The 13,005-nt window shown below is 44.8% G+C and overlaps 1 protein-coding gene across 1 annotated transcript in view; it reads left to right on the forward strand.

The window, feature by feature from the left end:
• deptor (DEP domain containing MTOR-interacting protein) overlaps positions 1-7,718 on the forward strand; it is a 123,203-nt gene extending 115,485 nt beyond the window's left edge. Inside the window, exon 9 of the mRNA XM_043688968.2 lies at positions 7,691-7,718. Coding sequence (XP_043544903.1) covers positions 7,691-7,702 — 12 coding nt within the window. The 3' untranslated portion in view covers positions 7,703-7,718. The remainder of the gene's footprint in view (positions 1-7,690) is intronic.
• The last annotated feature ends 5,287 nt before the right edge of the window (positions 7,719-13,005 follow it).

Consider the following 13,005-nt stretch of genomic DNA (forward strand, 5'->3'; position numbering starts at 1 on the left):
GTTGTTATCTACTTTTCCTCTTTTTCTGGAAATTCCATTCCCATCAAGTGGACACCCAACCTGACTCAGATAGGTGAGCAGGTTTTCCAAGAAAATGAATGTATTCACACAGGCGGTTATACCATACTTTCTGTGAAATCAACACAAATACTGTTGGCAAGTACTGTGGGGGGGTTTTAACAAGGACAATCCTTAGCACACAGACTCTGATCATCATCTCACCGTTCGGAGTGGCATGAAATTGAGACCTCTAGTGGTGAAACTGTTGAACTGGTTCTTGTAACCATTCTGACATTTCTTGTCGGGATTTCTTCAACAATTTCTGTGGACAGAGGACCTGCTCCGCCACATGTTAGTATGCAGAGGTAGGGAGGTGGAGTACTTGATGTCGTCGCTTCAGAAGGTTTTGCCCTTTCCTGAAGTTTGTTCTCCTGTGCCCATCATCATAGGTTAATCCCAATATAAAGAGAAGGAAGTTAAAATAGGAGAGAGAAGCCATACTTGAACAAATGAGAATGTAAATTATGATTTTGTAGCTTGCTGCATCCATCCTCAGTTGAATGAAGGGCTGTAAGTAATGTGCCAACACTCTAGCAACACCAACCCCTTCCAGGCTGAACCTTTTGCTCTACCTGAGCTTCCAGACCTACCTGCAGAGTTTCATTTCTGACACTTTCCTATGGCTCCGATCCTTTGTTCTTTTGCCTGGTATTTTGTGCTGTTTATTCTGGAGAAAGAGAGGGTGGAGCGAACATGGTTTGAAAAATTGAGCTATGTATGTCTTGTATGTACGGTTTGGTATGTTGAGAGGTATAGAAAAATCAAATGGAATGAGCGTGCAAAGGTGACATGTAACTTATTACAAAATGTTTTCAGCACAGAAGCAGACCTCTGGTTTCGCCCGAGTACCTTATTGAACTTTTTAGCAACTGTTTAATACTTATAGCTGGAAATCTGGTTTCACCCTAAACAGAAAAATCTATAGAAATTGTGTAACTTAAAGGAATAAAGGATTTCTAGTATCATGATTAATATTTAGAAGGCTTTATTTTTAAAATTTGCTAATCACTATGTTATTTATAATAATATTTATGCTTAAATGGAAATACTAATCTTTAACTTCTACTTTGAAAGTTGGAAACTTTGTTGCAACTTTAAGGAGGTGTAGGTGGGACAATAGTTTGTGGAAGGACTGAGCACTAGGGGGCACAGTTGTAAAGTAAGTGACAAAAGAAGCAAGTGAAGCAGAAGGTGAAACATAGTGAGTGGCTGGGCTCGGGCAGGCACTGCCTGAGTTGATTCTGGATTAGTGGTGCTGGAAGAGCACAGCAGTTCAGGCAGCAACCAAGGAGCAGCGAAATCGACATTTCGGGCAAAAGCCCTTCATCAGGTGGGGGAAGGGGAAATGAGGAAACTGAGGAAGTCCACATTGATGCCCTGGGGTTGAAGTGTTCCGAGGCAGAAGATGAGGCGTTCTTCCTCCAGGCGTCTGGTGGTCAGGGAGCGGCGGTGGAGGAGGCAGAGTGGGAGGGGGAGTTGAAATGTTGGGCTACGGGGCGGTGTGGTTGATTGGTGCGGGTGTCCCGGAAATGTTCCCTAAAGTGCTTTGCTAGGAGGCGCCCAGTCTCCCCAATGTAGAGGAGACTGCATCGGGAGCAACGGATACAATAAATGATATTAGTGGATGTGCAAGTAAAACTTTGATGGATGTGGAAGGCTCCTTTAGGGCCTTGGATAGAGGTGAGGGAGGAGGTGTGGGCGCAGGTTTTACAGTTCCTGCGGTGGCAGGGGAAAGTGCCAGGATTGGAGGGTGGGTTGTAGGGGGGCGTGGACCTGACAAGGTAGTCACGGAGGGAACGGTCTTTGCGGAAGGTGAAAAGGGGTGGGGAGGGAAATATATCCCTGCTGGTGGGGTCTTTTTGGAGGTGGCAGAAATGTCGGCGGATGATTTGGTTTATGCGAAGGTTGGTAGGGTAGAAGATGAGCACCAGGGGTGTTCTGTCCTTGTTACGGTTGGAGGGGTGGGGTCTGATGGCAGAGGTGCGGGATGTGGACGAGATGCGTTGGAGGACATCTTTAACCACGTGGGAAGGGAAATTGCGGTCTCTAAAGAAGGAGCCCATCTGGTGTGTTTTGTGGTGGAACTGGTCCTCCTGGGAGCAGATACGATGGAGGCGGAGGAATTGGGAATACGGGATGGCATTTTTGCAAGAGGTAGGGCAGGTTCAATTCAGACATTCAAGCCAGAAATGTGATTATTATCTGAAAAGGCAGAATGGGCAAGACTACAGGGAGAAGGTGGGGAGTAGCATTACCCAAATTGCTCCTTTGGAGAGTCAGTGCAGACATAAGCCAAATGCCCTCCTTTGTTCTGTAAATTTTCTGTGGTTCTGAGCATCCTGAAAAATGTGGCATTGGGGCTTCAGAGTGCCTGAGCTGAAAGGGAAATGTGTACGACTGAGCTTAGACAGGCCTGATTTCAGGTTTGTGCAGCATTCAGTATAAAACCCAGAAAGGTTGCTTCACATTGCACTTCGAGATAACTCATATTGAGGAAATATCCCAGCAAGATAGGAATCTTCGATACAGGTTCAAGTAACATTTTTAACAAAAGGTACAAGTCACATGAACTCCGAAAAAAGATTTCAATCACTCTGGAGGTGATAATTATTCCCATAATCTGTATCCATGAAATTTATGAAGTGTGTTCTTGACAAAACAATGTAGACATATTTTGTAAAGTCACCAGACGGACTGGCACACATTCTGGATGTTGGCACAGTTGTGTACACAGGAATCTGATGAATAGCATCATAAATCACAAGAGAAAGTCACCTGAGCCACTGGTCTGGATTCTCCTGCTCCTTGGATGCTGCCTGACCAGCTGTGCTTTACCAGCACCACACTCTCGACAGTTTAATTCAATGTCAGGGAGCCATGAAAAGCTTGCCTCTCTGTGGGAAAGTGTCTTGACTTTTGCAGATACTTGGTGGGGAGTTTTTCATTGAATGTGCCGACCTGACTATCGAAGGTTGTTAGATAGGAAGGGAAATTAATGTCAACTACTAAGACATGGATCCAATCAGTTTGGTACCCCTTGACTCTTGGCAGAATAATTGTGTGATATAAATCCACTGACATTCTGCCCACGCATTAATTTTGGGAAGGATTTTGCTTCATTGCAGTGAGGGGTTTCATTCTCCTGAGGTTGGCATGACAACTGAATAGAGTCCAAGCAGGAGGTGCATGCTTTCCAGTATGGTCCTCAGGCATGAGCCTGGGCCTGGGAGTTTAAAGAATGCGAGACCTTTCCGGGTATTTGAAACCTTCTGAACTGTCCCAGAATGGTTGAACTCAGGGGTGTGTGACCAGAATGTGCGTATTAACTTGGTCACCAGTTCCTATAGGTCACCCTCAAGAAATTTGCGAAGGATTTGTGGAATGCATTGTGCTCAGTGGATAATTCTGAACTTGCTCCCCCACCGTAGAATATAAGGGTTCCATAGTTTCTCCTTTATTAACTGGCATTGTGGGTCCTGTTTCAGCCAATTTTTAAGTAATTAATGGCTTTTGACTGTAAAATGTATGTGATTTAGAATTCTTAGCCCCAAATGAATGTTATCACTAGGACATCTGGAACTCCTGTGACTGAGACCAATGCATATTTGTCAGGTAGGAGTTTCAAGGGATGCGAAGCAAAGATGAGGAAATGGAGCTGAGGAAATGGAGCCATAATCCAGGTGGATGGCAGAGCAAGCTCTAGTGACTGAATAGCTTATTCCTGATCCTCTGTTGTACGCTGCAGAGAGTGAAATGTGAATTGTTACAATCTCTGATTATATTTCTTCTTAATGTATGTTTCTTTCCCTTCTTCATGTCCAGTATACTGCATATTCAAAATGTCTGGGAGCATGAGATAAATGCATTTCTACACATGTGACCTTGAGGTTGCATTAAACTTTACAGGCAGATAAGATTTTTTGAACGAGTTAGGGAAACTAAAGCGAGCATTGGATAAAGCTGGGCTTCTGATTTTTTTTTTAAATTCAAAGATCTGAAAGCACTGGTTTTCAGTGCATGAGTTGGGGATGCAGCAACATCATTTATCACATTTTTTTCTCTACCCTCCCATATATTTATGTCCAGAGTGGCTGCAGTTACAAAGCATAGACATCTCCATTCAAAAAGACATCACAAATTTTAACCTGCAGTTCCACAATTTAGTAAGTTTGCAGATGCCACCAAAATTGGAGGTGTAGTGGACAGCAAAGAGGGTTACCTCAGATTACAACAGGATCTTGATCAGTTGGGCCAATGAGCTGAGAAGTGGCAGATGGAGTTTAATTCAGATAAATGCGAGGTGCTGCATTTTGGGAAAGCAAATCTTAGCAGGACTTATACACTTAATGGTAAGATCCTAGGGAGTGTTGCTGAACAAAGAGACCTTGGAGTGCAGGTTCATAGCTCCTTGAAAGTGGAGTTGCAGGTAGATAGGATAGTGAAGAAGGCATTTGGTCAGAGTACTGAGCACAGGAGTTGGGAGGTCATATTGCAGCTGTACAGGACATTGGTTAGGCCACTGTTGGAATACTGCTTGCAATTCTGGTCTCCTTCCTATCAGAAAGATATTGTGAAACTTGAAAGGGTTCAGAAAAGATCTACAAACTTGTTGCCAGGGTGAGAGGATTTGAGCTATAGGGAGAGGGTGAACAGGCTGGGGCTGTTTTCCCTGGAGCGTCGGAGACTGAGGGGTGACCTTATAGAGGTTTCAAAAATTATGAGGGGCATGGATAGGATAAATAGACAAAGTCTTTTCCCTGGGGTGGGGGGACGGAACTAGAGGGCATAGGTTAGGTTGAGAGGAGAAAGATATAAAAGAGACCTAAGGGGCAACTTTTTCATGCAGAGGATAGTAAATGTGTTGAATGAGCTGCCAGAGTAGGAGGTGGAGGGTAGTACAATTGCAACATTTAAGAGGCATTTGGATGGGTATATGAATAGGAAGGGTTTGGAGGGATATGGACCGGGTGCTGGCAGGTGGGACTAGATTGGGTTGGGATATCTGGTCAGCATGGACGGGTTGGACCGAAGGGTCGGTTTCTGTGCTGTACATCTCTATGACTGACTAATTGCAGCAGAGTCTACATGGTTAAATGGATCCAGGTGAACATCAACAAGTCAGAGGACTATGCCTCTGGGGAGTGTATACAGAATCCCGATGAAGTCTGCTATAATGGATAGAACAAATTGTGAGTCGAGAATGTGTTGCTGGGAAAGTACAGCAGGTCAGGCAGCATCCGAGGAGCAGGAGAATTGACATTTCACGCATAAACCCTTCATCAGGAATGAGGCTTATTGGCTGAGTTGAGATATATAAATGGGAGGGGGTGGGGTTGGGGGGAAAGATAGTGGTGGATGAATGTGAGGAAGAAGGTGATAGGTCAGAGGGGGGAGTGATGGACAGGTCTGGAGGGTGGTGCTGAGTTGGAGGCTTGTGACTGGGGACTGGGATAATGCGGGGGGAGGGGAAATGAGGAAGCTGTTGAAATCCACATTTATCACGTGTGGTTGCAGAGTCCCAAGGCAGAATACGAGTCATTCTTCCTCCAGGCTTTGGGTGGTAACTGTTTCGTGGTGGAGGAGGCCCAGGACCTGTATGTCCTTGATGGAGTGGGAGGGGGAGTTGAAGTGTTCAGCCATGGGGCAGTGGGGTTGGTGCATGTGGGCGTCTCAGAGATGTTCTCTGAAATGATCTGCAAGAAGGTGTCCTGTCTGCCCGATGTAGAGGAGACCACACCGGGTGCAACGGATACGGTAGATGACATTGGGAGAGGTGCAGGTAAATTTCTGACGGAGGTGGAAGAAACCCTTGGGGCCTTGGATGGAGGTGAGGGGAGTGGTGTGGATGCAGGTTTTGCACTTCCTGCGATGGCAGGGGAAGGTGCCAGGAGTGGGGTTTGGGCTGGTGGGAGGTGTGGTCCTGATGAGGGAGTCACGGAATGGTCTTTTCGGGATCCTGATTGGTGGTGTGGGGGGGGGAATATTTCTCTGGTGGTGGTGTCCGTTTGGAGGTGGCAGAAGTGGCAGGGGATGATGCGTATTATGCAGAGGTTGATGGGGTGAAAGGTGAGGACCAGAGGGGTCCTGTCCTTGTTGCATTGGAAGGGGTGGGATTCAAGGGCAGTGGTGTGTGGTGGAGAAGTTGCGCTGGAGGGCATCGTTGACCACGTGGGAAAGGAAGTTGCGATCATGGAAGAAGGAGGTCATCTGGGACTTTCTGAGGTGGAATTGGTCATTGTGGGAACAGATGCAGCAGAGGCGGAGAAATTGGGAGTAAGGAATGCCATTTTTATAGGAGGTAGAGTGGGAGGAGGTGTAGTCTAGGTAGCTCTGGGAGTTGGTGGACTTGTAGCAGATGTCTGTGGTTAGTCAGTCGCCGGAGATGGAGATGAAGAGGTTCAGGAAGGGGAGGGAGGTGTCTGAGATGGTCCAGGTGAATTTGAGGTTGGGGTGGAAGGTGTCAGTAAAGTTGATGAACTGTTCAACCTCCTCATGGGAGCACAAGGTGGCGCCGATATAGTCATCGGAGGAACAGGTGGGGGTTGTCGCCGGTGTAACTCCGGAAGATGGACTGTTCCATGTATCCGACAAACAGGCTGGCATAGCTGAGTCCCATGTGGCTGCCCATGGGTACCCCTTTGGTTTAGAGGAAGTGGGAGGATTGGAAGGAGAAGTTGTTGAGGGTGATGACCAGTTCAGCCAGGCGGATGAGGGTGTCGGTGAGAGGACAGTGGTTGGGACAGCATGCAAGGAAGAAATGGAGACCTTGGAGACTTTATTGTGGTGAATCGTTGTGTACAGGGACTGGATGTCCATGGTGAAGATGAGGCGTTGGGGAGAAACGAAAATTTTTGAGGAGGTGAAGGGCATGGATGGTGTCACGAACGTAGGTGGGGAGTTCCTGGACTAAGAGGTACAGGATAGTGTCGAAGTAGGAAGAGATGAGTTCAGTGGGATAGGAGCAGGCTGAGTCAATGGGTCAACTGGGGCAGTCAGATTTGTGAATCTTCGATAGGAGGTAGAATTGGGCAGTGCGGGGTTCACGGAAAACGAGATTGGAGGCTGTGGGTGGGAGATCCCCAGAGATGATGAGGTTGTGGATGGTCTGGGAGAACAAATCATGTGCAGGTAACAAAATGCTAATCACTCATGATTTGACAAATCTAAACCTTTGAGGCATTTTTAAATTCCTTTCTCCCACCAGAGTCCCCCGAAGGTTTTAGATGAGCAAGCAATACGCGCAACTTGCAGAAATGTCAAGTGTCCTATCTGGAATTGAAGGGCACTGATGCCTCTGGATCAAGCAGAGCCACCCAAGTGAATAGGGCATTGAGGCATTCGAGTGTCCAGGGAATGTAGTCAAACTACTCATTGTGCTTCATCGCAGTATTAATGCTGGAATAGGACTGCACAGGTAATCCATACATTATATGAAACTACATGTTACTGACACCAAAAACATAAGCTCTTATTTCTCATTGTTGATAAAAAGAACACAAAAGTCCAGATGGACAGCATCTGGAAGAAAGGGTTGCAGAACCTCATGGATGATGTGCTGATAGAGATGCCCTGAAGTGCAGGGGCAATGACCTAGCTGGAGATCACAACATAAAATCCATCTCTGTTTCAGTGGGGTTCCTGAATGAATGCCTTGACTGAGTTCTTGGAAAGGCCACTAGAGTTCATGCGGACTGAAGCAGAGAACATAGTCCTCAAGCAGAAAGTGGACTCCATTAACCCTGACCTGCAGGAGGCTACAAAATTCAACCATCACTGGACCAGCTGCAGGATCTCAACTGCTATCTCCAGGTGCAACTCCTGAGCTGAACATGGTGTAACATATTTTATTGCATAACCTAAATGCTATGTGAATTGTTATTTCAAATTAGAGCTGCATCCAGGTAAAATAGGAATAAAGAGCATTTGGTTTGAATTACAACAAAAGGACCTCCATACACCAACACTGCCTAAGTCAATGCAGCTGACTGAGGACACTTTACCCTTATTGAGTGGCACAGGCAGAGAAACAAGCATCCATGCCTCTACACACCCTGCTAAATCCTCGATACTCCCATCAATGGGATAGTAATTATTCTCACATTGCACCAAATACTGATTCTTAAAGCACCTCTAGTATGACAGATGGGTTGTTAAAACTGGCATTCCTTTGAACCTGAAGCATGGTATCTGCATGTATAGCTTTAGTTGTGTTTACAATCAGATATTAATTAAATTCTCTCACTTTTCTCCACATCTGTAGTGTATCATAGCCCTTGCCTCAAAATGACAGGGATGAGTGCAGAGGGTGTCAATAAAGAGAAAGCCCAACCCAAACCTACGTATCTGAACAGGTAATAGTCTTATAACAAATGAAGGAAAGCAGCCCAACATTACAACCAACATTACAGTAATAAGTGGGGGAGGATTTTCCTTCAGATACTTTTAAAAAGATTTCTTGAATTGTTTTTCTCTGTTCATATTCTTTGATTCAGTTTCTTCCTAAATCATATTTTCCACGGCTTTTGCAAATTAGGTCTCCAATGAAATTGCTTTCAAAATCTGAATTGACGACATTGATGTTACCACAAGAATCACCCTCAGCTACATGCCTTCACCCACACAAACACCAGAAGTGGGGTCAACTCAGTTTCTTGTGCAGTGTTACTTCAATTTTCTCATGTAAACAATATTTATCTTTTTCATGATCGAACCTTTCTCCTGGGAGTCTGGCAAATGAATGTTCCAGCAGCAGCCATGGCCTCCTTTGTGGAGCTGGGATTTCCTCATCCCGGGCCCTAATTCCAATGAAAAGACCCTCACAGCTGCCTGATCCCAACTACACAGGCTGTCCATGTCTCTCCTCCAAACTCTCCTGCTCACAGATACTTCATCCGAATGCAGGATAATCCCCAATCAATTCCTGCACAACCTCAGAATTTCCAAAACAGCTTTATGATCAATGAAACATTTTTGTAATATAACCACTGATGAAATGAAGGCCTCTTACTTCAGATTTTAGGTGGAAATAAGGAATAACAAGGAAAAGAAATCACAGCTGGGAGATTTCTACAGGCCCAAGAAGAGTTGCTTCACTGTGGAGTAAATTATAAATCAGTAAACAATGGAGTCCTGCAAGATGGACTCTACAATTAGAATGGGTGTTTTTAATCTGAATATTAAGTGTACAAAACAGGTGGGCAAGGATGATATGCAAGACGAATTTCTAGATTGTATCTTGGATTGCTTCTTAGAGCAGGATGTTGCAAAACCAACATGACAACTGGCTATTTTAGATCTAGTAATATGTAATGAGGCAGGACTAATAAGAGATCTCTAGTTAAGGATCCCTCCAGGGAAGCAGAGAACGTAACATGATAGGATTTCAAATTCTATTTGAGGGAGAGCAAAAAAAGTGTCCACAACGTAAATAAGAGCAGTGTAGGTGGTTGAGGGGTGACCGTACAGAGGTTTATAAAATCATGAGGAGGATAGACTTGGTGACTCACAAAGGTCTTCTCCCTAGTGTAGGAGAATCCAAAACTAGGTTTAAGATGAGTGGGGAAAGATTTAAAAGGGACCTAAAGGGCAACCTTTTCATGAAAAGAGTGGTGTATATGGAGCGAGCTGCTAGAGGAAATGCAGGTGCAGGTACAGTTACAACATTTAAAAGACATTTGAGCAGGTACATGAATAAGAAAGATTTAGACAGATATGGGCCAAATGCAGGAAAATGTGACTAATTTAGTTTGGGAAACCTCGTCGGCACAGACGAGTTAGACCGCAGAGTCTGTTTCGCTCTATGAATCGAATGATAGAAATATGAAGAAAGCGTTGTCTAAAGCAGGCAGGAAAAATAAACTAAGGGGAAGGTTAGTAGATGAGCAGTGGCAGAAATTGAAGGAGATAGTTCATAATACTCAGGCAAATAATTATTCCAGTCTAGAAACAGAACTCAATGAGAAAGATGAAACACCTTTGGTTAACAAGGGTGGTGAAGGGAGTATCCAATCAAAACCTAAGACTCAAAGTGGTGAAAACTAGTGATAGGCCCGAAGATTGAAATATTTATAATAATAAAGTGTATCTGAAAATACCAAACTTATAGTCCAACACCTTGCCATGTATTCTTGACTCTCAGGTGATCTTATTGAAAGCTAAAATGTGTTGGGGGATTATGTAACCTGCTGAAAACGTGTTGCTGGAAAAGCGCAGCAGGTCAGGCAGCATCCAGGGGACAGGGGAATCGACGTTTCGGGCATAAGCCCTTCTTCAGGATTATGTAACCTCCCCACTTGGTCCTGATGTTCCACATGGTAACCAAAAAAATTAATAGTCAAGTGTGCACATGTGCCACAAGCCAAAACTATTCAACAATTACCGAAACTTACCTTTCACTTGATTTATTCCAATTAATTGAGGTATTCCCATTTGATGTTGTGTTATTTTCATGTCACTTAAGTGGAGTATCCCATGAGCTATCATTCTTTTGATTCAGGAGATTTGGGGAAACCTTACTGTCCAAATAAAAATGTTTATGCAACATCTTTAAAACAGAAATCAACCAGTATTGTGAGATTTCAAGCATTAACAAATTCTGCTTAGTTGGTCTTTCTTAAACATGTACTTGCAATTTTCTCAGAAGTAACTTCAGAGATTATTCTTTGCTTTTTTGGTTTTTAAAGTTATCTCAAGTTAAAATATGGCAAGAACACACTTGAGGGTTTTACAATATGAGGCCTCAGCAATGTTGTTGAGCTATTAAGTTTTGTTACTAGTCAGTTAACTTCTTCCCAATCTTTCCCATTTTTTAAAAAATAAAACTTAATGCCACCTAAGCTGTTTCCATTGACTTTTGATTTAAATTAACATTTACATTTTAAATTTGTTTATCTCCTTAAACTTCAATGAAAGTTTCTCATTGAGTGCTTGAAGTAGCAACTTGTATCAAGTTATCCCAATTTCCGATGCAATTATATACCATTAGCCATGACCAAGATAACTTTCAGTCAGTAGATGTTCCAGAATTAACTGGTGCCTGTACCATCTTTAAATCCTGTTGTGCATTGTCAGCCTGGAGTTGCCCTGCATAGTTTCTGACATTTGTCCTAGACTTGGTAGACATGGAATCTGTGCCTCGCTGTGTAAGCAGGGACTTGGAGGTTCTGATGTCACTCAGTCAACGTGCAATCTTTACTAAGTAGCTTCATATGCTCAGCCTGAACGTGGATGTATGACGGATGCATGTTCCCCATTACTCGTGTGTGGCATATCTCACTGTACAGAAAAATGATCTCAGCCCTCATCTGCAGGTTCAAGAGTGTGGTGCTAGAAAAGCACAGCAGGTCAGGCAGCATCTGAGAAGCAGGAGAATTGACGTTTCGGGCATAAGCCCTTCATCAGGAATGAGGCTTGTGGGCCAGGGGGCTGAGATATAAATGGGAGGGGACAGGGTTGAGGGAAAGGTAGTTGAGAAAACGATAGGTAGATGAAAGTGAGGGAGAAGGTGATAGGTCGGAGGGGTGGAGCGGATAGATGGGAAAGGTTATGCTCAGGTCAGGAGGGCAGTGCTGAGTTGGAGGCTTGTGACTGGGAAGATGTGAGAGAAGGGGAAAGGAGGAAGCTGTTGAAATCCACATTTTTCCTGTGCAGGGAATATGAGGTGTTCTTCCTCCAGGCGTCGGGTGGTCTAACAGTTTGGTAGTGGAGGAGGTCCAGGACCTACATGTCCTTGACGGAGCGGGAGGGGGGAGTTGAAGTGTTCACCACCGGCCGGTGGGTTGGTGGGTGTGAGTGTCCCAAAGATGTTCTCTGAAGCAATCGGCAAGAAGGCTTCCTGTCTCCCTGATATAGAGGAGACCACATATGGTGCAATGGATACAGTAGATGACTTCTCAGATGCTTTCTCAGCTACCTTCCGCCAACCCCACCCCCCTCCCCCTCCCATTTATCTCTCAGCCCCCAGCCCACAAGCCTCATTCCTGATGAAGGGCTTATGCCCGAAATGCCGATTTTCCTGTTCTTCAGATGCTGCCTGACCTCTGTGCTTTTCCAGCACCACACTCTAGACTCTGATCTCTAGCATCTGCAGTCCTCACTTTCTCCTCATCTGCAAAGTATGACCCCAATGACTGATCTGTGGTTGTCGGTTTGCTTGCTAAGCTGGTGGGTTTGATCTCAGACGTTTCATCACCATGCTAGGAAACATCATCAGTGAGCCTCTGGTGAAGCATTGGTGTTCTGTCCCGCTTACAATTTGTGTGTCTTGGTTTGTTATGGTGGGTGGGATAATTTCCGGTTCTGTTTCTGAGGGGTTGGCAAATGGTATCCAGCTCTGTGTGTTTGTTAATGGGGCTCCAGTTTGAATGCAAAGACTTGAGGAATTCCTATGCATGTCTTTATTTAGCCTGTCCCAGGATGGATGCATTGTCCCAGCCGAACTGGTGTCCCTCTTCATCTGTGTGTGTGGATTCTAGTGATAGTTAATCATGTCTTTTGGTGGCTAGTATGTGCTCATGCATCCTAGTGGCTAGCTTCTTGCCAGTTTGTCCAATATAATGTTTGTTGCAGTCCTTGCAGGGTATTTTATATATTACGTTTGTTCTGCATACTGCAGGTATGGGGTCCTTTAACTTCATCAGTTATTTTAGTGTGGTAGTATCTGAGGGCAAGGAAACTCTCCCCTATTTAGTTCCTTTAAATTGAGAGTGCTGAACCTTGCTGCTTGTTGCATGTTGGTCTTTGTGGTTGCCTTCTTAAAGAAACAGAGATGGAGGCAAGAGGACCATAGACGGCAGTAAGCCTAGGAGCAGGAATAGGCTGGCTCACTGATGGATCTCAGCTGCAGGGACCCTCAGATGTGTGGGGTGTGCAGGAGAACCAGTGTTTTCAGGCCCTGACTCAATTTTCTGGGCATAAGCAAGGCAAAATGTTGACACAGACTCCACA

This window comes from Chiloscyllium plagiosum, unplaced genomic scaffold, assembly GCF_037043375.1.
Source record: "Chiloscyllium plagiosum isolate Xiang-an unplaced genomic scaffold, Cpla_swu_hap1 HiC_scaffold_4, whole genome shotgun sequence".
NCBI lineage: Eukaryota > Metazoa > Chordata > Chondrichthyes > Orectolobiformes > Hemiscylliidae > Chiloscyllium > Chiloscyllium plagiosum.